Source organism: Galleria mellonella, unplaced genomic scaffold, assembly GCF_026898425.1.
Source record: "Galleria mellonella isolate WM207_F2 unplaced genomic scaffold, CSIRO_AGI_GalMel_v1 utg78, whole genome shotgun sequence".
Taxonomy (NCBI): domain Eukaryota; kingdom Metazoa; phylum Arthropoda; class Insecta; order Lepidoptera; family Pyralidae; genus Galleria; species Galleria mellonella.
In genome coordinates, this window is record NW_026442151.1 from 6,608,011 (window position 1) to 6,633,654 (window position 25,644).

The 25,644-nt window shown below is 38.8% G+C and overlaps 1 protein-coding gene across 1 annotated transcript in view; it reads right to left on the reverse strand.

Annotated features, from left to right (window-relative positions):
• LOC113515727 (hemocytin) overlaps positions 1-25,644 on the reverse strand; it is a 68,623-nt gene that overhangs the window by 29,801 nt on the left and 13,178 nt on the right. Inside the window, exons 8-38 of the mRNA XM_052901498.1 lie at positions 25,165-25,358; positions 24,232-24,386; positions 23,758-23,900; positions 23,177-23,339; positions 22,310-22,434; positions 21,507-21,573; positions 20,956-21,057; positions 20,184-20,418; positions 19,399-19,594; positions 18,853-19,045; positions 18,513-18,601; positions 18,016-18,235; positions 17,122-17,292; positions 16,034-16,164; positions 15,270-15,388; positions 14,125-14,275; positions 13,226-13,404; positions 10,364-10,544; positions 9,502-9,632; positions 8,829-8,949; positions 7,753-7,899; positions 7,207-7,456; positions 6,829-6,957; positions 6,346-6,563; positions 5,938-6,090; positions 5,333-5,519; positions 4,565-4,780; positions 3,687-3,743; positions 2,356-2,492; positions 1,031-1,165; positions 390-658 (exon numbers count right to left, since the gene is read on the reverse strand). Of these exons, the coding sequence (XP_052757458.1) occupies positions 390-658; positions 1,031-1,165; positions 2,356-2,492; positions 3,687-3,743; positions 4,565-4,780; positions 5,333-5,519; positions 5,938-6,090; positions 6,346-6,563; positions 6,829-6,957; positions 7,207-7,456; positions 7,753-7,899; positions 8,829-8,949; positions 9,502-9,632; positions 10,364-10,544; positions 13,226-13,404; positions 14,125-14,275; positions 15,270-15,388; positions 16,034-16,164; positions 17,122-17,292; positions 18,016-18,235; positions 18,513-18,601; positions 18,853-19,045; positions 19,399-19,594; positions 20,184-20,418; positions 20,956-21,057; positions 21,507-21,573; positions 22,310-22,434; positions 23,177-23,339; positions 23,758-23,900; positions 24,232-24,386; positions 25,165-25,358 (4,964 nt within the window). The remainder of the gene's footprint in view (positions 1-389; positions 659-1,030; positions 1,166-2,355; positions 2,493-3,686; positions 3,744-4,564; positions 4,781-5,332; positions 5,520-5,937; positions 6,091-6,345; positions 6,564-6,828; positions 6,958-7,206; positions 7,457-7,752; positions 7,900-8,828; positions 8,950-9,501; positions 9,633-10,363; positions 10,545-13,225; positions 13,405-14,124; positions 14,276-15,269; positions 15,389-16,033; positions 16,165-17,121; positions 17,293-18,015; positions 18,236-18,512; positions 18,602-18,852; positions 19,046-19,398; positions 19,595-20,183; positions 20,419-20,955; positions 21,058-21,506; positions 21,574-22,309; positions 22,435-23,176; positions 23,340-23,757; positions 23,901-24,231; positions 24,387-25,164; positions 25,359-25,644) is intronic.

Here is a 25,644-nt window from a genome sequence, read left to right on the forward strand (position 1 = left end):
CCCGTGGATGTCTTAAGAGGCGACTAAAGGAACTTATGGTCAAGGGATGGACAGCTGCGTCCTTCTTAAAAAACATTACCGAAGGCCTAATTGCGATTGTCAACCCGAAACCCTACTACAAAAAGTGTAGCAAGTACTGGCAAAACTCCCAATAGTAAACGCCATAAGAAAACTTACCCCCAGTCTCCAAAATATTACGGTTGAAAATTTTGTAGAAACAAAATTGCAAGAAAAAAGATAATGTAAAATATAGGCAATGCACAAGTATAAATTTTGATATTGCATCTGTATGCTATACACTAAATTGAAGTGACCAAATGCTATTTGATGGATCGTATATTTATTTTCCATATTTTGGTATAAAAAACGATATATCAAATTGTTCTGACCTATCAGGAGCGCATTCAGGTGGCGGCGAGACTGTACTTGGTACAATAAGCGGTGTCGATGTGGTCGCCGGTGTTGTGGGGGCGACGGTAGGTGGTACGGTGCTAGTGATTGGTACGAAGGTCGTCGATGGTACGGTAATGGGAGTTGTGGTTGTTGTTGTGGTGCTGGTGACTTCCTCAGTGGTGCTCGTACACAGGCTAGAGTCGCAGTGCAATTCATTTTCGAGGCACTGACACTTGCGGCAGTCCTTCTTTACAACGCCTCCTGGCTGTTTTAGATACAAGTTGTGTTATATATAATTTCTATACATCGTATGTAAAATCTAATTTTGAAAAATATTTGAAAGTTACCAACTAAAAATATTTGGCGCCCAACGTGGGTTCGTGGCCCACGTTGGGTGCCAATTGTTTTTATAATGTTCTAGTGCTAAGATTGAAGACAATAAAGTTATTGAAGTAGAAATAAGTAAAGTCAAGATATGTTTGGATATTAATTTGTTTGATTCAAGGTTAAGGATCAAACTAGGAAATTCAAAGTCATAAAGGCATAGTTCAATAAGATATAACTATTTATATTGTATGTATGAATTTAGTGTTTGTCAATCATTTGTATACGATTAGAGCTAAGTAAGCTTACCTACCTTTACAATATTTCCTATTTGATCTAAATTGTCAGAGCATGTGCAGTCCTTTATTGGTACGCAAGTGTTCTCGTCGCGCCATCTGGTAGCACCACCGCAAAAGGATTGAGAAGGTATGCAGCCCTCCACGCATTTCTATAAATGAAATTTATCATATGTATAAAATAATAATAAACTACAAAATTAATTTTATATCATAAGAAGTTCACTGGGCATAGCTGACCCAGTGAACTTCTTATATGACTTCTTATCGACTACAACGCCATCTATTAAAAGTATTACGAAGTAGATATTCCTTTTTTAAATTAGGTAATTTAATTTTTTTTTATTTATAAGCTGAACTTATGGATTTTTTCAATTTTTTTCTTATGAAAATCACCCCTGTTATATAACGAATAAAAAACAAGAATATTAATAAGATACCGACTAATAAGTAGCTGGTTTTACATCTATTATTTATTTTTTAAAGGCTACCCGTGTCTTTAAAAAACTACATAACAAATATCTGGGGGCACAACCCAGAACATTCATCAATAATCATTGTGTCATAGGTAGAGAGTATTAATCTTTATATGATATTGCATAAATACACTATTTCATAATCTGGATATTAAATGGAAGTAACTAAGAGAATAAACTAGATCACAGTACGGTATCAAAAGAAAACATTGTAATAACACCCTGTACCGAGTCATATGCCCAGCGCGGTAAAAAGATCAGCCTAATTAATTAGACAAGTTAGTCTTGGTGTGAATCAGTGTTGTATTTATAATTATTATGGTAAACATTATTATGGTAAACATTATGTGTTAAACCATACAGCTGGGGGGAAAGGGATTGTAAGTAATGGAGACTAAGAATCCCATTGCTAGCAATATACCCAACTAGGTCGACCTCCTCGCGGTTCCCCTGGAAACTATCATGGTTAATTCCTGATGAATTCATCATGATGGGCTAACTGGCCTGTTTTCATTCTCATCTATCACCCTTCACTGGTGCTCCGCCAGCGTATCCCGTTAGCGCAGGCGGGGCTACTATACCATTTTTAAACATAAAAAAAACCATATAGCTGTAGTTTGTGCATTGTAGCTGTAGCCCACTCATACATAAAGGATATATCTCATTTGAAATACACACTATATCCTGAGGAAATAAAAAATATCGCTATCAAAAACATCTTAGAATTTCTATCAATGATAGGAATTAGAAGCCAAGTTTAAAAAAGAGCGAGCACAGAAGATCATGAAAAGGTCGCAGTGTCACAGGTTTTTCTGCCTGTAAAAGTCCGTCTCTCAATAATAATAGCAATAGCAATAGACTCTTACCTCTCCAGGGATGCACCTGCTCCTGTTCTGCAGGGTGCTCTTGAAGTGGTCGCAGAGCGAGTCGCACGGGTACGCGCAGTCAGAGTACACGAGTCCCGGTGGGCATATCGCTGTCGTCTCCAACACTGACTGGCCAACTTCATTGATAGATAGATAATTTATTTATTACACTTACAGCACACAAATCACAACAAACATAGATAGGCATACACAAAAAGCGAGAAAATACATAAAATATACATAAAAGAGTAACATATTTTTCCTTTCGTGCGTGCGCCATAGTAACACAAAATGGTCACAACACAGTTTATTGCTTTGCCCTCGAAAGAGCAAAACACTGATAGTCTGCTCTGGTCAAAAGGGAATAAGTTAACAATAAAATAATATTATCAATTATCCATACAAGAAATATGGATTTTCATACAACTTTTGCCGGCCGCTGCCCGCATGTATCTGGCCAGTACGGCAATTTTGATTTATCTCGAAGAAGATTGTCAAAATAATGCTCACATTTCCAAGCATGTTTGAGAAAACAATAATCCATTGCAATAATAATTAATTGTATTAACAAGACAAGTAAGTGACATGCAAAAAAGACCCAGTTAAATAAAATAACCTAGACTCGGGGTATACGTTTAAATCGGAGCACTTGGTTAATACCGTATAGTCCCAGCATAGAATGGGTCGCTTCTTCCTTCCCTGTAGGTGTCGAATGAGGCGACTAAGGGAACTTAATGGGCGAGGGATGGGCAGCAACGTTTCTCTTAAAAAATCATCAAAACTTAAATACGGTTGCTAACCCGCCTGCCAAGGGTGATAACTCCTGGAAAAGCCCTCTTTATGGAGGAAACTTTTTTTTTATACAACTTAGAAGGGCAAACAAGGCCCACCTAATGGAAAGTGGTAACCGTCGCCTACAGATATGAGCAGTACCATGGACATAACAGAGTATACTGTTTCGCCCATAATACCCCCCATGCGTTGCCATTCCTGAGGACTCAGGTGTTATTCCTCTGTACCTAGTAAATTCACGCCATATCCCTTCAAACCGAAGCACAGCCATGCAAACACAACTGCTTCACGGTTGAAACGCGAATAGGACAGAGGTAGCCAAGCAATCGACTTTTGTACAAAGTCTCCCTCTGGTACCTATATTCAGCAGTGGACAGTTAAGGACTTATATAGTTATAATAAAATTAGTTAATGTTAGTAATTAACTATTAGTTCCAATAGACAATAAACACGATATGGCTTTCTGTTGGTGATAGAAATTGACAACCGTTTAGACATGACCGAGGATATCTCTAGTAGTCTAAGAACGTAATACAAACCTGTAGGGTATGTCACGGTTGTTTCGGGAATAAACGGCGTTGTGTCAGCACCTAGACCTGTAAATAATAAGTTGTAGGTAAATTTACATTTAAGCACCCACATTTGCACAGAATGGGAAAATTGCTATAGTTGATTTCCATATCCCAAATGTAGGGTTATGACGTTTTTTGTGTTGAAAGCGTTTATGGAGTCCAATAGCCATTTACTATTACGGAACGGACTGATGAATATTTTTTGAAATGGTAACCATCACTTACATACTTGAACAGCACCATGAATATAAAAGGATACCTTGTGAAGTATATGTTACAAAAAATTCCGTATGAATAAGACTGATGAGGAGTATCCTCACTTTAGATGTTAACAGAATGGCAACTCCATTTACATAGTCGATTTACGTTGGCGGGACACTAATGCGAGACTAAAGGCGAGGATGTAATGAAGTCAGTTGGTTTATCATGTCGAATTGACTAAAGATTAACCACAATTAATTTCCTGAGAAAATCGCATGAACTTCGAGCTGATATTGCTAGCAATGCGACTGCTAGTACTTATTGCAAAAGTATACACCAGGAGTTCCCAAACTTATTTTGTCTACTGCCCACTTTGAGAATAAATTATTTTTAGCGCCCTCATTTTTTCACCTACTTAAAAACCACTCTTACTTTAAGACCAACAAATCACCCCCCCCCCCCCAAGCCTCTACACAATGCCCCCATTTTTTTTTCTGGGTCTCCTACTGCCCGCTTTAGGTCTTCAGCTTCCACAAAAGGGTGTTATCGCCTACTTTAGGAAAGACTGGTATACACTAACAATCACCTCTCTCTATTCCTGAGAACTGAGATGTTACGTCTCTGTATCATGTAATTGGACTCACTTTCAAGTGCGCCGCATTCGGGTCGCAGTGGTATGACGTTGGCGGGCCAGTCACAGACCATGGTGTTGTTGTTGTACATGGTGCCCTCCACGCACGACTTGAGCACGGTGTGTGGCTTGTCCGGGTTCAGCAGGTCTGGCGTGCATTCGTAGAACTGGCTACAGTTCTTTGGGTGTGCGTAACTTGGACGGTCGGCATTCAAGCATTGGAATTGTTCTGTGGATAGATAGATAGATACTCTTTAATATTTTCTCCATAAGATTACAATAATAAACTTATTATAGATACAAACAATTACAAGAAATAATCACAATAAGAAAACAATAGGAGACCTTATCGCTAAAAGTGATCTCTTCCAGGCTACCTTTGGATGGAGAAGAGTCATTATAAATAAGTAGATTTATTTATTTACCTTTTAATGGATTTAATTTATAATCAGACGATAGTATGCAAGACATTATCATTTTATCAAAGTGTAAGATGAAAGAATATAAGATTTTGTTCCACAAAAAAACAAACTATGTTTGTCTATATTTGACAAATGCCCAAGTATAGTTTAGAATTAACATAGGAGTAATCTAAAGATTACAAGAGCAATTACTATAGTCGCCACAGAAAAAATAAAAAAATACTATAATACTTAATGATTATAGTATTGGCATAGTTGTGATATTTGTGGACTATTGTAGTTGTCTTAATCACTTTCTATCATTTTAATCTTCAGCTTATTACCAATCCCATTTTCATATATAAAAAGAAGACACCTACCTTCACATTCGCAGTAGACTCGTATCTCGAAGTCTGGGCACGTGCCGCCGGTCTCCCTGCAGAGGAGGCCGCGCTCGAGGCTGCACTCCACGTCGAGCCCGGTCTCTTTCGGGCTCTGATGGTTCACCTTCGTGCGGCACTCGATCTTTGTCATCATATCCTTACTGCACATCGACGTGCCGATTTGCTAATTGAAAATAACGATAAATTAATTGGATAAACTAATTTCAACATAATTGAAAGTAGAATTACCGTGATATAAAGAACAGTATTACTTCTTTCAGAGAAATTCATTCATTTACTCCTATAACTTTTGATTGAATAAAATGTAGTACATCATTGTCATCGTATTGAACCTGTTATAACCAGATCAAGATAACTTCAACAAGTTCTTTTTTTTGAAATTGTTTGCAACATCACAATTTTACAATTAAAATTTGAACAGGTTTAAGAAAAGACTTTGATCTCAACTAAATTGTCTATAGTCACAATCATCCAGCACCTTTCGGAGATCCGTTTAGAGGGTTATAGTAGCAATTTTTATTTAAAAGTATAGAAAGTGTAATGATAGAGTCCGGATTGCTAATATCAATTTTAGCACTCACCAATTCATTAATTTCCGGTAGTGGTTCTTTTTCAACTGATTCTCCATTCGTTCCAGCTTCCGGCGTATGTCTACTGATCCATTCTGTCCACCCGGTTACACATTTGAGTGGCTCATCGTGCGGTTTTGATGTAGTACTCTCAATCAGTCTAGGCTGTAAAAAACCATTCCATTATTGTTTGGAAGGAAACAAATGAATTAAGTTCTAATATTATGTGATGACAATCCACAACAAAATCTATACAGGTAGTTCTGAATAAACTAACGTTAGGTATTTTGCAAATTAGAACAAGTCTGAATGGAGAAAAATTGTAGTGAAATTACTAAGTACTGTGATTCAACATATTCAGACCATAAAGCATGATGTTCTTTTTAAAGCCAAGCCAAAGAAATTAAAGGATGGGCTCACCGCTATTGTAGAACACGGTTGGCCAGTGCAGACCCTATTCTTCTTGGAGCATCGACAAGTATGGCAAGCATCCTCTTCAATGATTTCTCCTTCCAGTATCTCTTTTCCGTCAGGGAGGGTCATACATAATGGTTTGCATTTGGCGCGAGGTACGCATTCGATAAATGAACTGTTACTGTATACAGAACCTTCTGGACAAGTCTTCTTTGGCTTGCAACCTAATAAATGGTTTAAGTTTTTTAAATGGTTCGTATAAATTTTATTAGAACATCAGAACATATAGTTGATCTCAATTTCGGAGTTTTGGTTAAAGTTCACTTGATTTCAGGTAAAAATTCTTTGTTTATTTTTTTCACAAATAATGAATTAAGGGATTTTGGCTTGGTTTTTACAGCGTTTCTGGTGTTATCACTGCGTATCAATGAATGTTGGTAGTTTTATTTTAATAAATTAAAATTTAATAATATTAATTTGTTCATATACCTTCGACACACGGGTCCTGTTCGCAGTTGCCCTTGATGTCGGCGTAGTCGATGGTATTGTCACACGTCTCCAGTGGGCACGGTGACATGCATGCATCGTAGTTGGAACATTCGCCGTCGCATTGCATTGCTGTAATACATACAAATATGTTATAAAATAGTGTAAATGTTAAAAAAGCTTAAAATCACGTTTATGAGCAAACAAAACAGCGAAGTGTTGGTGAGTAGTGACAGTGGGTGGTGAATGGTGAGCGATAAGAAGCGAGCGGTTACAGATGTGTGGTGAGAGATGGGCGATGAGAGATGAGCGGTAAGAGGTGAGCAATGAGAAATTAGCAGTGAGCAGCGGTAATGAGCAGCGGGCGGTTGTGATACAGACGACAGAGTTGTGGGGTGCGCCAGCGCAGCGCGACGCCGCGTAGTGTGCAGGCGTGCGCGTAGGCAGCGAGCGCAGCGCACGCGCACGCGCAGTCAGCGCCCGCGTCGCAGGCGCACGCGTCGCGCGTGCAGCGCTGCAGCCAGCGCTCCACCGGCACCTCGCTGTGGCACAGCGAGAACGGGTACCGCTTCAGTGCGCCGCACGTGCTCACCGCCCACTCGGTACGCTCCGGCCGCTGCTTGCAGTAGTCCTGCCGATGTGCACTGACTCTTATAGTGCCTATTTAGGTAAAATTTTATGTAAGTGTGAGAAACCCCACTGACTGGAGTAAAAAGTAACCTATCTATGTTCTTCTTTATCCTAGATAGCACCAAATGTGTATGTTCAAATTCTTGACAATTGGTAGAACCAGTCAAGCGCAAAAGGATAACAAACATTATTAGGCAGTATGTTGCCAAAAAATTTTTTGCTTGCTTATATTATGTTTATCAAGATAGCAGGAAAATTTATAGATTAATTTAAATCAAAACATGACGCTATACTCACGGTGACGGGTTCCGCTTTTGGACACGTGGGCTTCAATTTCCAGGAGTCGGCGAATATAAGCGCCGAGGATTCAGCGATGCCACCACCCGACGGGGTTTGGAAGTCGTCACGAAGGTCCGAGTTATAATTGCCACATAGACCCTTCACCTGATGTTAGCGAAATAAAGAACACAGTTCATCTAATAGTTACCATGCGTTGTCGAAACGTTTGTAAGCGATCTATCGTATAGAGTTAGTTCCTGCCATAGATGTTCAAGTGAAAGAAGTCTTCTGAAAAGACAGCTTCTTTATGCATAGCGCGGGGTTAGTCAGATTTTCATCACTAAAAAAAGTGGAAGAACGGATACCGTCCAATTACAGTTTCATTACATGTATATAGATTAGGTTTCTTTATCAGACCTCCCACCAGATAAACTCACGATCTCCCCAAGATAAAGTGAAAAAAGTGGATGCAAAAAGCAAAGGATCGTATTGATTGGAAGATATCGAGGATGGCTTAACAGTGGATCAAAATTGTTTGATAATGAATAAAATATAGATTAGAGAGTTTTTTTTTTTATACCACGAAGGTGGCAAACAAGCAAACAGTCTGTTTGATGGTAAATGGTTATTGCAGCCTATGGACACCTTCAACACTACAGGCGTTACGTACGCATTGCCGACCCTGAAGAATCTTAAAACAATCTTTTTTAAAGAACATTATACTGTAGACTCTTAAAAAAACTCAGCAGGGAGCTCCACAGCCTGAGTGTTCACGGGAGAAATATCCTCTAAAACTGCAGTGTACGCGACCATGTACTCGTGAAAGGTGAATTGAAAAGCGTCTGAGTACGAATTCTCAGTCTCATCGAAAGCGGTGCAATGATTAAAGGTGACTCCGAGCATCATTTCGAATAATTCCTCAGAATCCGTTATACGAGCGGTAGAACACGAAACTAAAAACTAAACTTGAGAGCTCGATGTTGCCTGTGAGCTTGGGATTGTTGACAATTCCCATAGCCCGTTTTTGAACCGAGTCAAGAGGATGCAGCTGGTGTACAGGTGCTGCGGACCACAGGATGGTATAGTGTACGCACCCGGGCTTGCCACAGCGAGTCGAGCGTGACGTAGACGCGCAACTCTCGGTCCCACTGCACGCGCACGCCCAGCGACGCCGCCTCTACGAACACGTACGCGCCGCCCTCGCGCAGCGTGATCCTGCCGCCGCGGACAATTCAAGATTCGATAAATAAACACGTATACTACTGGACATTTATTTATTCATACTCTATTGACCACATTACAAACTTAGGGCTAGATAGTGTTAAGGTACTAGACAACTGATACACATGTTTAATTTTTTTTTTTTTTACGTGAATAGATACAAATATTGTATTGTGCAGGGATCAACCCCGCAACCATCGGAACGTAAGGCGGTGGTGTGCTAAACTGTTACACCACCAAGATCATCATGATTGAAAGAATGAATGAAAACTTACATAACAAAACGTGCGTGGGCGAAATGACAGTGTGAGAATGATGGTTGATGTTGGTGAACATCTGGTAATAATAACTGAAGTCAATCTTAAAGTATTGGCAGTCGCACACATACTAATGGTAGAGGAAATAAATAACATATTTGTAATGAAATAACCGGTAAACTTACTATAGAATAAATTTTGATGACATGTAATGATGATCAATAAACGGCGATGATTTAATACCAAGTTCTGTATATTAAATATTTTTAACTGTAGTAATGTTAATTACCTTTTCAATTTAGAGACATCAGGTAGAGGCGCGTTCCTGGTAAGCGAGACCACCTCTTGGTTATCCCCACTTCCCACTTTAAGGGTGATCGACTTGGAACATGTCGCTCCTGTAGTGCCACATGGGACGTTCTAGGAATAGACAAGAAATATAAATGTAATGTATCAATATTCGAGACGCTGTATACTAAAGACGCGCTACACTATACCAAAATAGAAATACAACTATGAAAATTGCATCCAACTTGGTGCAGTATTTTATGCGTGATGCCAAATCATATAGACAAATAAAAACAAAAAAAAAACGAATTTTCAAAAAGTATTGTTTTGGCATCTATTGGTCTTCTCAGGACTCCTTATTGTAATTTTTCTTAATTGATTTTTTATGCAGCTTAGCATGGCAAACAAGCTGACGGCCCACCTGATGAAAAATGGTAACTGTCGCCTATAGACACGAGCAGTATCTTGGACATAACAGAGCATATTGTTTCACCCATGATACTCCCCATGTATTGCCTTTAATGAGGACTAAGGTGTTACGCCTCTGTACCCTATAAGTTCCCTGCTATATCCTACCCTTCAAACCGAAATAGCCAAGCAAATATCTCTTATGACATCTCTAGTTACAGTTTTATTATATTAGTAAAATTGTTTTTCATTGCGTGACATACGCACAAAATTCAAATTAAGAACTCGTTCCCTTTTAACATATCCATTTGTAGACAAAAAATTCTGCAAAAAAAAAGAGTAATACAAAAATAATCATAAAGTTTTTTTAGGTGCAACTTATGTAATCTTTATAATTTTTTGAGGGGAACAATAAAGGGTTTTCCATTTATTCATTCATCATTAACGCCCAGTACCTGTATCTCGACGTCGAAGCCATCGTTAGAGTCCATAGCGCCCTTGGCAAGCAGGTACGTGCAGACGCCCTCGAAGTCGTAGTCGGCGCCGTCGAACGTGGTCAAGTGCGAGTCGCCCCACGCGCCGCACACGCCCGCGCACCGCCGCGTCGTGCACGACCAGTTGCCGTTCTTGCATTCACTGTGCGAATGAAAGGGGGGAAATTTAAGGTACATCTCCATATATGACGACGACCCTGATGGAAAGTGGTTACCGTCGCCTATAGACATGAGCAGTATCATGGATGAAACAGAGTACACTATTTCGCTAATGATACCCCCATGCGTTGCCATTTCTGAGGACTTAGCTGTTATTCCTCTGTACCCTGTAAATTCACTGCCATATCCCACCCTTCAAACCAAAACACAGCCATGCAAACACAACTGCTTCACGGTTGAAACACGAATGGAAAAAAGGTGCCCAAGCAAACGACTTTATAGTTCTTTATACTATGGTAACAATTGGTTAATGTTAGTATAAGTATTTTGATTTGTTAAAAAAAATCATATGATTTTTTTTGCTCTGAAACATCCAAATATATTTATTTTTGTTACCTGACGATTCTAAATTTAAATGAACTCAAAATATAGTTCAACAAATTGTTTACAAACATATGAAAGCGTTTTTATACATTTGAATTTAGAACCACACCTTTTTATTTCCGATGCGCATTCTGTCAATTTTAAGCCGAATAGGTTGCGTCCTTTGTATCTTTTACAGATGTGGTGTAAAAAGAGAGGTCATACCAACACAGAAACACGACAAAATCTGGAGATGCAGGGTATCGATCCCCGTACTTCTCGCATGCTAAGCGAGCGCTCTACCATCTGAGCTACATCCCCATTGTCAGACATACTTAATAAAACGTTTATTTTGTATGAAAACATTTCAAATAAACATAAAAAAATACTTACTGGAGATGCAGGGTATCGATCCCCGTACTTCTCGCATGCTAAGCGAGCGCTCTACCATCTGAGCTACATCCCCATTGTAACACATACTTAATAAAACGTTTATTTTGTATGAAAAATGTCTCCAATAAACATTAAAAAAATACATTTTGGAGGTGCAGGGTATCGATCCCCGTACTTCTCGCATGCTAAGCGAGCGCTCTACCATCTGAGCTACATCCCCATTGTAACACATACTTAATAAAACATTTATTTTGTATGAAAACATTTCAAATAAACATAAAAAAATACTTACTGGAGATGCAGGGTATCGATCCCCGTACTTCTCGCATGCTAAGCGAGCGCTCTACCATCTGAGCTACATCCCCATTGTAACACATACTTAATAAAACATTTATTTTGTATGAAAACATTTCAAATAAACATAAAAAAATACATTCTGGAGATGCAGGGTATCGATCCCCGTACTTCTCGCATGCTAAGCGAGCGCTCTACCATCTGAGCTACACCCCCGTTGTTGCAGTAGCTTAATAAAATAATACCAATGTTTACGAACCAGTTACAAATACAAACCCACTGCGTACGAGGTCACCTTTCACTTTTGTTTACGAATACGATATAATGTGGAGCACTTAAATCACTGATTCTCAAAGTGGGCGATAACTCTTTCTTGTGGGCGCTAGAGGCCTACAAGCCGTTAGCGAAAGCGTCCAGAGAAATATGAGAAATATTGAAATTATCGTCATCTCATTTCGGACATTGTCTGCCTACTGCTGAACATAGGCCTTTCCCATAGATTGCCATAAGGAACAGTCCTAAACTACCTGCATTCACTGACTCTCTGCAATGCATTTAAAGTCGTCACTCCATCTAGTGAGGGGTCGTCCTACACTGCATTTGCCCATAAGAGGTCACCACTCAAGAACCTGTTTTCCTCATCGGCTGTCGGTTCTTTGAGCTGTAGGACCAGCCCATTGCCAATTCAGCTTGCTTATCCTTCGTGCTATGTCGGTGACTTTGGTTCTTTTGCAGATACCCTCATTTCGGATTCTATCACGCAAAGAAACTCCGAGCATAACCTTTTCATAGCTCGTAGAGTAATTTGAAGCTTTCGAATACGGGCAACCGTGTAGTAGGTACGTAGGAGAAGGTAAGTTGAAGAAGGTAAGTTGAAGTTATGCTCAATATTATTTATTAGCTTGTACTCGTGACTTTGTTTGTGTGGCTAGGATATGTTGATTAATTGGATAAAAAGTAGCCTATGCTTTTTCCTTTACATATAGTACCTTTATACCAAATTTTATATCGTTAAGGCGCCAAAAGGTATCAAACAAACTTACGTTCACATTTATAATGTTAAAAAGGACTAAGATACATTTTATTACACCTATTATTTCATACACTATAATAACAGTTATTAAAAGTTATGACTAAATATAAAATAAAAGGCTATAAATGACATCAGTTTGAGAACCGCTGACTTAAATTCCTCATTTCAATATCTTGTCACAGTAAAAAGATCACGTTTGGCAAGTTATCGTTCAATTGATCGATTCAATAACGTGCTATAGAAAAAAAGAACACGATTTTTTTCATACCCTCTCCTTTTACATGGATGTCTTAAGAGGCGACTAAGGAAACTTAATGGTCGAGGAATTGGCAACAGCATCCCACTTAAAACATCATTAAAAACCTAACTGTTAATATTCTTGCTTTGGCTTCCACGAGACAGACTTTGTCTAGTGGGCGGTCCTGGCTATATTGTATCATAGACTTATTATATTAAAAAAAAAAAAATTCTATTCTTATGTGCCATTCCATCTTTATCCATTAAAGTAATGGACATTAACAATGTCTCCCCCCCCCCTCTTCTTCATCCTGTATGATGCAGAGTAGAGAAGGAATGTTCACCAAGTGTTGCACTCCTCCTGCATGACGTGCCCGTCGGGGTAGCTGCGGCCGCCGTGGTGGCACGGACACTGCGTGCTCAGGACACACTTCTTCGAGCTAGTGTCCAGCACGTATCCCTTCTTGCACTGGCATCCTGGCCTGCACTCCTCGCTGGTCTTCGACGGGGGCAGGTGCATGTTCTGTGGATAGAATTGTATTGGGCAGGAAAATCTTTAGTAAAAAACCATGGCCCTAAAACCCTTTCAAATTTTAATTTAATTATTCTGTACATAGAAAACGTAATAAACAAAGGGACAGGCCTAAACTAAAGATAGTGTTTTACTTACTTATTATTTTCCAACCTTAAAGGTAACTAACTGTTTACCACTTTCCATCAGATGGGCCGCCAGTTTGTTTGCCATTCTATGTTGCATTAAAAACCTGATTATGTCACAAAAATAAACAATGCATTATTGCAGTAACCTTTACTATAAACTGGCATACGAAATGGTCCTGAACTATCGATATTCGTTGAATTCCTGCAATATTTTTAAGGTAATCATTTCACGTACTAGGGATCCACTTTATCATCATCATATCTTCAGTGCTGAACATAGGTCTCCTTCTATTGGAAGGTTTCCCTATTAGTTGTCACGCTTAGCAGGAGGGTTGGCATCCGCAGTTGGGCTTTTTGGTGAAGTTTTTAGAGACCTGCTGCTGCTGGGATCCACCCAAATTATCCAAACATTCCATTTATATTTATTTATTTGTAAAAGGAAAACCAAGACTTATTTATATAAAAAAAATATGGTGTTGGTGGCAATAAATCTTCCTCTTCCTGCATGCCATCTTTCACAGAGACCATTTACTTTCTTTTCAAGACACTACGAAAAATGAAATTGCAAATAGATATAGCCAACCTTGCATGTGAGAAGTTCAGCGATGACGCATGTGGTGAATTCCATGTGGTCGGTAGCACTGCAGTTGCTCTTCAGGTCTTCGGCGGGCGGGTAGTTCTGGATGTCGTCTTCAGTTGCCGGCTTGCACTCCCATCGACCACCCACGCATGTACTGTCACATTATTACACTATAGTTAGTCGTTTAGATCCATAAGTTTTACGAAGAAGAGTTATAGACTTGGAAGTAGGGGTTTTTTTAATCAATATAGATGATATATTGTTGCATCTAGGTACTTGTATAAAGTACCGTGTCATCTTTATACGATGGATATTTGTTACTCTTTCACGCAGGGGGGGGGAAGGATTATTAGTAATACGGAGTACCAGTCCTATTTTTAGCAATATACCTTTTCAGGTTGACCTCCATGTGGTCCCGCCTGGAAACCATCGTGCTAAATCCTAGGTGTATTCATTACGATGGGGTAACTGACCTACCTTTTCATTCTCACCAATCATTTCTCACTGGCGCCCAGCCAGCGTATAGTGTTAGCACGTGTAGGGTTGCTATTTCATTATTATCCATTAAAAAAAAACTCTTTCGCGCAAATACTATTGAATGGATTTCTATGAGATCTAGTACACGGGTAGGTTATATCTTATCTTAACACTCAGAATACTTTATATACAGATTCACGCGGACAGAACCATGGGACACAGTTAATAATTAAAAAAGTCCGTTCTAAACGGTATTTACTGATTTTTTATTTATATTGAAACTATTATAACTAGTCACTTATATGTTGCAATATGTAATTATCGAGGAAGGAAGGAGGGGGGGGGGGAGAAATTATTAGTAATGGGGTCTAATGGCTCCATTGCTAGCAATACACTTTATCAGGTCGATCTCCACACGGTACCCCATGAAAACAATCTTGAATAATGCCCGATGAATTCATCAGGATAGGCCGCCTGACCTGACTTCATCCTCACCTAGCAACACTCACTGGTACCCCGCTAGCGTATACCTGTAGCGCAGGCGGAGTTATCATTCCATCTTCACCCATAAAAAAATAGTATGCAGTTTCCATTTTTTCTTTATTTTTATTTTTTCGTCTAATAAAACATAAATATACCTAGATTTTTATTAGGAAAGTGAAAGTACTTACCACAGCTCTCTCTCCCGTCTCCCAGGTCTCACTTCCTTATACTCAGCATTGAACTTCATGCCCTTATGGTAGCAAGGACAGAGTCCGACCGGCACACATACACCGTTGTCATCCAAAACCTTGTAACAATAATATTCTTGTTTTTTTCTTTTTACATTTTTATCATAATTTTCAAAGATTGCTCTCAGCAATAAGACCGCCTTACTGTACTTATACAACTGTATCGTTATATTTATTGTCTTGCTTATTAACTATATTATATAATGCAAATAAAATATACTCATTCAATCATTCAAATTACCTGTCCTGAGCCACGCCATTTGATGATTCTTTTCTATTGATCTCTATTAATATCATTCGAATAATTCTATTCTTTTCTAAACATCTTTATCATATATTTACATAATCCAAGTATTCTGCATTCAATATTACCCAATACTGTCTATTTTCAATTATTAACACTATTGCTTATGATTAAGCTTAAGTTAAATTGTCAAATTTTATTTTAATATGATATGGACAGATATTAAATATTCTCCTGACTACCCTATCAGAGATAGGGTCCAAGAAGTGATACAGTCTGTCTGATGGTCTGAGGGTCACTGTAGCCTATGGATGACAGTAACACCAATGCTGTCAAGAGCAAGTACTGATCATATAAAATGGTAAACTTGTAAACAAAAATGAACATGGTTTTTCTTTTAAGAAGTACAATTAGCAACCTATCAATTGGCAAGACAATGAATGCCTTAAATCGAACTTACCTGTCCTGGAGGACAGGCGCAGCCCTCGACGCAGCTGGGGCGGCAGGTGTCCTGCAGCGCCAGGTCCGAGCACTGTCGCAGGCAGCTGTCCGCACACACCGTATACTCTTGTCCACCCGTACACGACAGTTCTGAGAGGTAGAGATTCCTTTTTTAGCCGAAACTAGGAAAATATACTACTGTCCGCCTAATGGTAAATCTGCAGTTATAGATAGATAGATAGATACTTTTTATTGTTTCCTCCAAAAAATTACAATAGTAAACTTATTATAAATATAAATAATTACAAGAAATAATCACAATGAGAAAACAATGGGCGACCTTATCGCTAAGAGCGATCTCTTCCAGGCAACGGCTTTGGATGGAGAGGAGTAATTAGCAGTTCGTGAGTACTCGCATCACTCATATGTTACAGTCTATTTTAACATGAAAATTTTGTGCCCAATAATATTTTTACTGTCATATCATATTATTATTCAAATCTGAACACATGCGAATTAAATGCTTGTACATACAAAGTTTCGTCATCATTTAACGACGACAAATAGAGTTTCATCGGTCTGAGTATTTTTCTAGCGACGAGAAGCGAAAATTCATTAAGTGTCCATTGCTAAACAGGCTTCCTCTATGGGGTTGGGGGAGGTGGTTTGACAACCGCAGTTAGGCTTGGGTAATGTTTTAACAGGGACTCTGCAGCCCGTATTTTGACCATAAAGTTTTCTAAGTCGTCTCTTACGACACCGACGGAAAAGGATAAGGTAGCCCATTCTATACCGGAACCAGACGGCAGTTCAGGTTTACTTCATTATTACATCCTTCTATCTATTTAACGGTTTTGACACAATATATAGAATTGTGTTAAAACCGTTAAATAGATATGGCTACTTGTAGTATTTGACTAAGATCCTTGATAATCGTGAAAGAACAAGTATGGTATTCAAAGCCAACTCAACAGCTCAACTGCTAACTTTTAATAGAATGGAAACCTGTGAGGACAACAAAGCACAGTCTCAAGTGTGTGTGTGTGTGTGTGTGTGTGTGTGTGTGTGTGCGTGTGTGTGTGCGCGTGTGTGCGCGTGTGTACTGACCGCACTCCTTGACGCTGTAGCGCCACTGCAGGCGCACGCCCAGGCGCGCGCACTGCGAGGCGTAGTGGGCGAGCGCCGGGCACAGGCAGCGCGGCACGTCGCCGCCGCACGCGCACATGTCGTACACGCACGCGCTGTAGTACGGCTCCACGTCCTCGTACCAGTGGCACTCTGAGGGCATACGTCACACCGCCGCACACGCTTTACAATCCGCATACCTCAAAAGTTTGATTCTACTAGCTTTTACGATGTCGCTTGATCGGGATAAAAAATAGGAGTAGAAGGGCTTGTTGGTATCAGAGATTAACAACCCCATTGCTAGAAATAAAACACTATCAGGTCGACCTTCTCGCAGTTTCCCTTGGAAACCGTCGTGATTAACTTATTGTTGAACTCATCACTCATCATCATCGACCGGCTTCATCCTCACCTATCATCCCTCACTGGTGTACCGCCTGTGTATGCCAATAGCGTAGGCGGGGGTTACGTTTCCATTATCATCTATTAAGAAAAAAGGATAAGAAATAGCTTAGCGTTCTCCAAAACATATAATAAATTTATACCAAAGTAATCGGTTAAGCCGTTAAGGTGTTAAGAGGTAACAAATAGACATAGTCACTTTCACATCTATCATCACATAATGCATTGGGATACCCATAGCAATTTTCATGCGTTTCCATTCCTAAACTTCTCATTACACCATGATTACATTGAAAAATATAATCCTTTTAAATAAGTAGTGACAAATTTCTGGAGTATCATTTCACTTTAAAACTACATGCAATTAGAAGTAATGGCTGAAGTCTCCTAAATCGAAGGAGCTGCTAACAGCCTTCCTCATACCAGGTAAGTTTGTACAAACTTAGTCATTAAGAAATAAGTATCAAAACATACCTTCAAACAGTTTACTCTTCAGTTTACTACAATACTTCTCAGCAGCCTCCTTATTCTCAATGTTGGCTTTGCAAGGGTGCTCTGGTTCTGTAGCGGCCACATCATCGCAGAGTTCTCTAGTCTTCCACTTATTTGCAAATGCTAATGCTGACTGCTCAATATCACCCTCAGGAGTTAAGAAGTCGTCTTTTTGGTTCAGATTTAAGGTTCCACAAAGACCCTGATAAAATTGGTGATCTTATTATAATTTAAACTATAATCTTTGGTGGCTTTGAACTATTGTTATTAACATGTCCAAAACTCTCTCTGAATGAAAATATACATTACTGTACTTCATACTCCAATGTATAATGACGTTTTGTATAACGGAACCGAGCTACTAAATTCCATGGATTACCAATGGATCCATGGCACATGGAGGTTTATTTGACGAAATATAGTAAGTAGCAAACACACCCATAAAGCATGAAATGGAAAATTTAAGGCCATTTATTTACCTGTGTTTTTCCTTGTAACGTCGGTGGGACATCTACGAACACCCTAGTGCTTCCGTCCCACCATAAGTCCACTTTAATCGGTAGTTGCACTAAAAATATTAGATTATATTAAGTATTTAATCTTTACAGAAAGAAAATCTCTTATGGCTTGCACGAGTATTTAAAGGATAAAAATTGAAATTTAAATTGATTGAGAAAAATTAAAAAAGTTCTTGAGAAAGAAAAAAAGCAACAAAGATATAACCATATAAATGTTAAAAAAAGAAATAAGAAAGAAGCTAAAAGAACTGAAAGTTCGCACAGAGCACTAATACCATAGCGAAAAATATACGTGACCTACCTATAACAAAGAGCGAAGAGGCAGCTCGTATCCTGATCTTTCCTACAGTGACCGGCAACGCGGTGACTTCCTTGCCGTTGACGAGGATAAACCCGCCTTGCTTCAGATGGATACTGGCCCCATCGTAGTTCAGAGTCACTGATTTGGTGCAGGATGGTTTGCCAGCACCTTTGTATGGTGCTAAGTTCATAGCCTACAAAAAACAATGTGACGTCTATAGGACTGTGTGCTGTTGTCGCTGAAGTAACTTAAGATTATTTAGTTCTTGGAAAGTATTTATAGCATGAAAGAGTAAAATAGAAGAATAAATCCATATTATTTATATTCTTTCATAGAATTGCTTTAATGGAAATTTTCAAGCTAAGTTTCTTATAAATTTAATAGTCGCCGAATAAGGAGTTAACAAAATAATAGAGATGACGACGGTTTCGTCACTTTGTAGATGACTTTCCTATTCAGTTGATAATTACTTAGTAAAGAATTTTGCTTCCAGTTACAAAGGTTTTGTAAACATTTAAAAATTGTCTATGATCTCATACTACCAACCTCAGTGATAGCACCGGAACACGCAACATTCTCAACTTCGATAGTGACGTTGTCTGTCTTGAGCAGGATATAGGTGCAGTGTCCCATGAAGTCGTACCGCAGGCCATCGAACGTGGTGTAGTGAGGGTCACCGACTGCACTGCAGCGGGCGCCGCAAGCCACTTGTGTGCATGTCCACTCGCCTGCTTGACACGTACTAAAGGCAAATCGTACATTTTCTGTCTCAAAATTTCATGTAGATAGGTAGGGTAGGAAAAGAAACATATGTACCCCAAATATCTCTCTTTTTCTCTTTACTTCATAATCATTTATATAATATTTAACTGTGCTAATATGATTTGAGCATGTTTTTTTAACGAAAACGTCCTTTACATCCATTTGCCTACTCCACAATAGGTCAAGAAGATAGAGATTTCTTTTATAACACAGGGGTAAACGAGCATGCACACCTGACGGTAAGTGACTGTGCGCCCATGATCACCCGCAACACCAGAGGCATTGCAGGTGTACTCCCGGCCTTTTAAAAAGGAATATACTGTTTTCTTGAAGGTTATGATGTCGTATGGGTTCGGAAATACTGCTGCTGGGAGAACTGCTAAATGACCATTTACCTAGCAAGGATTTACCAAAGAAGCAGTTGCCGGCCAGCCGATCTATCAGAGTAAGCTTTCGATTGCGGGATATTCGATTACATTAGAAACCTATTTTTCTTCGGTAAGAATCCCTATTTAAAGCACATTAAACGAACTGCTTAATTGAAATGTCTTTTATAGAAAAACACTCACCAAGTATTACAATCTTTAGGTATAACCGAACCCGGTTTGAAACTTCGGTTCCTCAGGCGACAAGGGCACTCGTCCTTGGTAACACACTTTCCGCCTTCCAATAGCTGGCCTTCAGGGCAGAAGCAGCCCTCGACACAGGAGGAGTTGTCAGATTTAGTTGGTGAGGGGAATGCGCAGCTAGGTTGGATGTCGGGCCCGCATGACTTGTAAAGCTTGCCTTCGGGGCAATGCATAGCTGTAGAAATACCAAAGTTTTTTATTTATACTTTATTGTACACATACAAGAAGCTATTTGGAAGCAGAATTAATTGATGAGACAGAGATTTGCGGAGGTCTTTAAACTATTTATTCTAATTGCTATGTCATAGATCATATCTGCTTATCTTAAAGAACGTTTTAAATTTTTCTTCTTTACCCATACTTCAACACTACACTCTTCCAAAAACCTTTCGCTTATGACACCTTCTCATTCCGCTAAATTTTATCACAATTCCTTCACTGTTTCTAGCATTAAGTTATGGAATTCATTACCTGTTGTCATTAGAAGTACAAAATACATTGATGATTTCAAGTGACAAGTGTAAGATTATCTTTTCTTTCTTTATTTATGTATTTTATGTTAATTTATCTTTTGTTTTACAGCAATAAGACTGCCTTACTGTACTTGTTCAACTGTATCGTTACATTTATTAATTGTCTTGTTTATTTCCTTTATTGTGTTATGCAAAAAAAAAAAACTCATTCTTTCATTCATAGACATATAAACACTCACGGCAGGTATCAGGATCTCTCCAGGACTTCATTTCTTCAACGCCATGTCTTAAGCATTCCTTAGCGTATACCGATACTGTGCTGCAGGCGCATTCTTCTGGAGCTACACAAACATATGGTAATTAGAAAGTATTTTAATGGAATGTAGAATAGTTAGTTTGTTTTGTTTTATGAGTGAAAATGGAATGGCAACCCCGCCTGCGCCATCGGTATACGCTGGCGGGGTACCAGTTAGAAAAGAGATACTCGGGTCTATGAAACTTTAATACATCAATCAATAACTGTAAATGTATTATATTAGTGTAGTTTTTTTTATACAACTTAGAATGGCAAACAAGCTGACGGTTCACCTGATGGAAAGTGGTAACCGTCGCTTATAGACATGAGCAGTACCATGGACATAACAGAGTATACTGTTTCGCCCATGATACGCCCCCATGCGTTGCCATTCCTGAGGACTAAGGTGTTATTCCTCTGTACCCAGTAAATTCACGCCATTATATTCGTTCCTGACTGTCTTCTCTAGAATCTCTTAATTTTCAGTAAACTTACTCAAACTACTTGTACAGGCGCAGTAGTCCCACTGACACGTTTCAAGTAGCATCGATATATCCATAACCTGTAAAATATTAAATAAAAATATATTATTAATAGACCATAGACATAGATTAAAATCAACCCATAGACGTACCACTGAGGTGGCAAACAAGCATACGGCCCACCTGATGGTAACCGGTTACCGTAGCCTATGAACGCTTGCAATACCAGAGGTATTACGCGCGCGTTGTCGATCCTGAAGAAACCTCTTTACCCCCCTTTTAAAGAACCCCATGCTGTAGTAGTAATAACATAGATATTAACCGTAATCGATATCAAAAGTATGTTTTTTTTGTTTCTACCTGCATTAATAAATATACTAAAAAGACTGATGGAAATTGGTAACTGACACCTAGATACATAGATAAGACCACGAGTACACAAAATAAGAAAAAATTGTGATGAGATTTCCTTTTAGTTTTGATATTGTCTCGATTTAATTTTATTATATAAGCCATTAACTGTCTACTGCTGGACATAAATCTCCCTCATAAGAGAGGTTTTGTCAATACTTGCCACGTTTAGCGGATTGGCGATCGCAGTTAGGCTTTGATGATATTTTAAGTTTCCACTTAATTAAATAGACATTGCTGTCCACCCCTGGGTCATTAAATTCTCTTAGTTGCCTTTTACGATACCCATCGGAATATAAAGGTGTGGCCGATTCTATGCTGGGACCATACGTCGTTTTAATTATACACATGTCAAATATTAGAAAACTTAAGCTTTACTTTACATTTAATACTGAACGTACTAACCTTGGAGCACTTGCGGAATTTCTCCTTGCTGAATACTTTTGTGCAAAACTGCAAAGCTTTCTTCATGTCTTCGTCCGCTTTAGAAGCGCATGCGTTCACCTCGCTGGGGCTACCCTCACATATATCTGTAAATAGTGTGTTCGAATATATGTTTATTTGGAGAGGTTTCTTTAAAAATCGCTGTTACTATAGATTTTATTTTAAAAAAGATCTCATTATTTTATGATTTTACTAGCGGCCCAGCCCGGCTTCGCACGGGTGGACATTTTTATAATATTTTAAAAAGTGGTTATTGTGACATAACGATAATAGTTGGACATATAATATCGCTAAGTTTTTTATAGTTATTGATATTTTCTTCAATATTGTAGAACAAACTTTTGTTCTATCATCAATAGTTTCCGCAACGCAAATTTTATAGCATTTTTTACACCTTGAGTTACGTTACTAAAGTAAGGATTCCTAATCTTTTCTAGCAATAAATATAGCCTATGTTACTTAGAGTGAATGCCACTATCAGGTGGTGCAAGAATTTTTGAAATCGGCAAAGCAGTTATTGAGTTTATTCATTACAAACATACACACAAAAATTCAAATCTTTCCTCTTTATAATATTAGTGTAGATGATCAGCTAACCATATTACGTTTGACAGAATACGTAATAATAAAAATTATGGCCGAATGTATAAAAAAAATCATCATTATCTGATAACAGCTGAACAAAGGCTCCTCCATATACTACCATAAGGAACGGTCCTAAGCCACCCTACATCCATTGACTCCCTGCAATGCATTTGAGGGGGCCGTCCTTCACTGCGTTTACCTTTTCGGGGTCCCCACTCAAAATCTAAGAAGTAACATACATACCTCCAATTTTGTTGACCTGCCACGACGCAGCCATTGCAGACTTGGTCTTCGCAATTGATCCGACTTTAGTCCTCATGTCGTTTTCTGGGTTCCCGTCCAATGTACCACAGAGACCTTCTGTGTTGTTCCACAGTTGGACTGTTCCGTCCACCAAAACCACATTCTATAATTTAAGAATAATTATTAAACAAGAGTTACATTCACAACAGTTCAATGAATCTATTACTCCATCTATTTGCATTGAATTGTATTGACATATATAGATGGAGTAATCAATAGGTAAACAAACCTCTGTAGTTTTTGGTATGCTTCTTTGTTAATTTGGTTTATATGGTGAAATAAAAAAAAAACAGATTTTTATACCACTGAAGTGGGAAACAAGCATACGGCCCATCTGATGGTAAGCGGTTACCATAGCCTATGAACACATGCAATACCAGTGGCAATACGAGCAAGTTGTCGACCCTGAAGGAACATCATTACCCTTTTTTTGCGAGTTGTAAGCACAAAAATGACCGAGTAATTGATCAAAATACAATTTAAATAATAATCTTATAGTAGTTTTAAAATGTCACACTCACGTTGACATCCCACTTGATGGTGACACCGGCTGCGTCAAGGTTGACAAGCACGAAGTCCGCCGGCATGGAGACGCGGATGCCGGGCAGCGACGCCGGCATCGGCAGCAGCCGCTTGGTGCTGCGGAATACCACTGAACCATCCTCTGCAACAAGTGGCATTGTATTACAGAGTTTTATAATGCAGATTTTTTCAGACATTCTGGTGGTCATTATATCAGCCTTTAACTATCCACTGCTGAACATAAGCCCCCTTGGGGGGGTTTTATCAATAGTTGCCACGCTTGACAGGTGGATTGGCAACCGCAGTCAGGTTTTAGAGATGTTTTAAGAGGGACACTGCTGCCCATTTCTTGACAATTAAATTCCCATAGTCGTAGCTTACAGCACCCATCTATTGATCCATTCTATGCAGAGACCAAACGGCACTTTAAATTATATAGAATAGGACAAGCATTAAAGTCTTAGATGTCTTACCTCCAGCGCTAAGCATGTACGGTTTGTCCTCCAAGTAGATGGTGAGTTCGCTGGGGCAGTACGGCTTCCTCTTGCACTCGTTGTGTTTGATCACCACAGTATACTTGTGTTCTTTAGCATCCCGTAACAGGATATGCTCGCAGGGAGACTCGAAGCTGTAGAAAATTAGAATAAACTATAGAACAAAAGGCATTTCCTTTATTAAACTATATATATTTAAACTATTATGTTTGTTTATTGTATTATGGGATAACCCCTATCTATAGGAGGCAAGAGATTGTTAGTAATGGGGAGCTTAGTCCCCATTGCTATCAATATACCCTATCAGATTAACCTTCATGCGGTTCCCCCTGGAGACCATCGCGACTAATTTATCGTTGAATTCGTTACGATGGGCTAACTGATAGCGCAGGCGGAGCTATTATACCATTATCGTCCATTAAAAAAAACACTATTTGTGAGTTATGTAACTTTGTTTTAAAACAAATTTACATTAGAATGCCAAACTAGCTAGCGGCTCATGATGGAAAAAGGTAACCGTTGCCTATAGACATGAACATCATGCGCATAATAAAACACACTGTTATATCCATGCATTGCTATTTGTTTGATGCTATACGTTGCTTGACTAAGGACTTCCGTGCTCTTTTATTTCATTGTTGATATTTCATAGAGTTGATTAGGGGGAGAAACACGAGTAAGACAGAGACATCCATGTAGATAGATGAAGCTGCTAGTAGATAGAAGAACTATTTGATAAAAAAAAATGGTAAATATAGTTAAATAAGGATGAAAGAAATAAGTTCAGTAACTTCATCTATTAAAAGACTCCATAATAAAATCTTCATGCCATAGATTTTACCTTAATAACCCATAACTGACATCGAATACATTATATTAACATTATGTAGATATTATTTAAAATACTTTTACCTATAAATCTTGCCGTCAAAGGTTTTGTAATGTACTCCAGCCCACGAGAGGCAGGTGCCTCCTTTGGGCGTCATGTCTTGTATCACCACCACAGCGTTCTCCTTCCTACCACCGTACTCAAGGTTGTGGCCGAGACCGTAACCGTAGCTGGTCTGACTCGAGCTGGTCACATTGTAATGGCTCTCGTAGACGCTCTAATCAGATCAGATAGACAAAAATAATTAACGATTTCTTCATAAACAAAAGATTACGAAAACAAACAAAAGATCGAGAAAAGATGGAAGCTTCTATAATCACAATACAAAATCGACACGGGAGATTGGAAAAAGAATTACCAAAATCAGATCAAAAATGACAACGTCATTGCATAATATAGTGACATAAAAAAAAATTACAAAACAACCAGACAATGACATAGACGCATTGAAGGCCTGGCTCCTTTTGGAAACAGTTTAGAGGTTTTTATTTTGGCATATATGT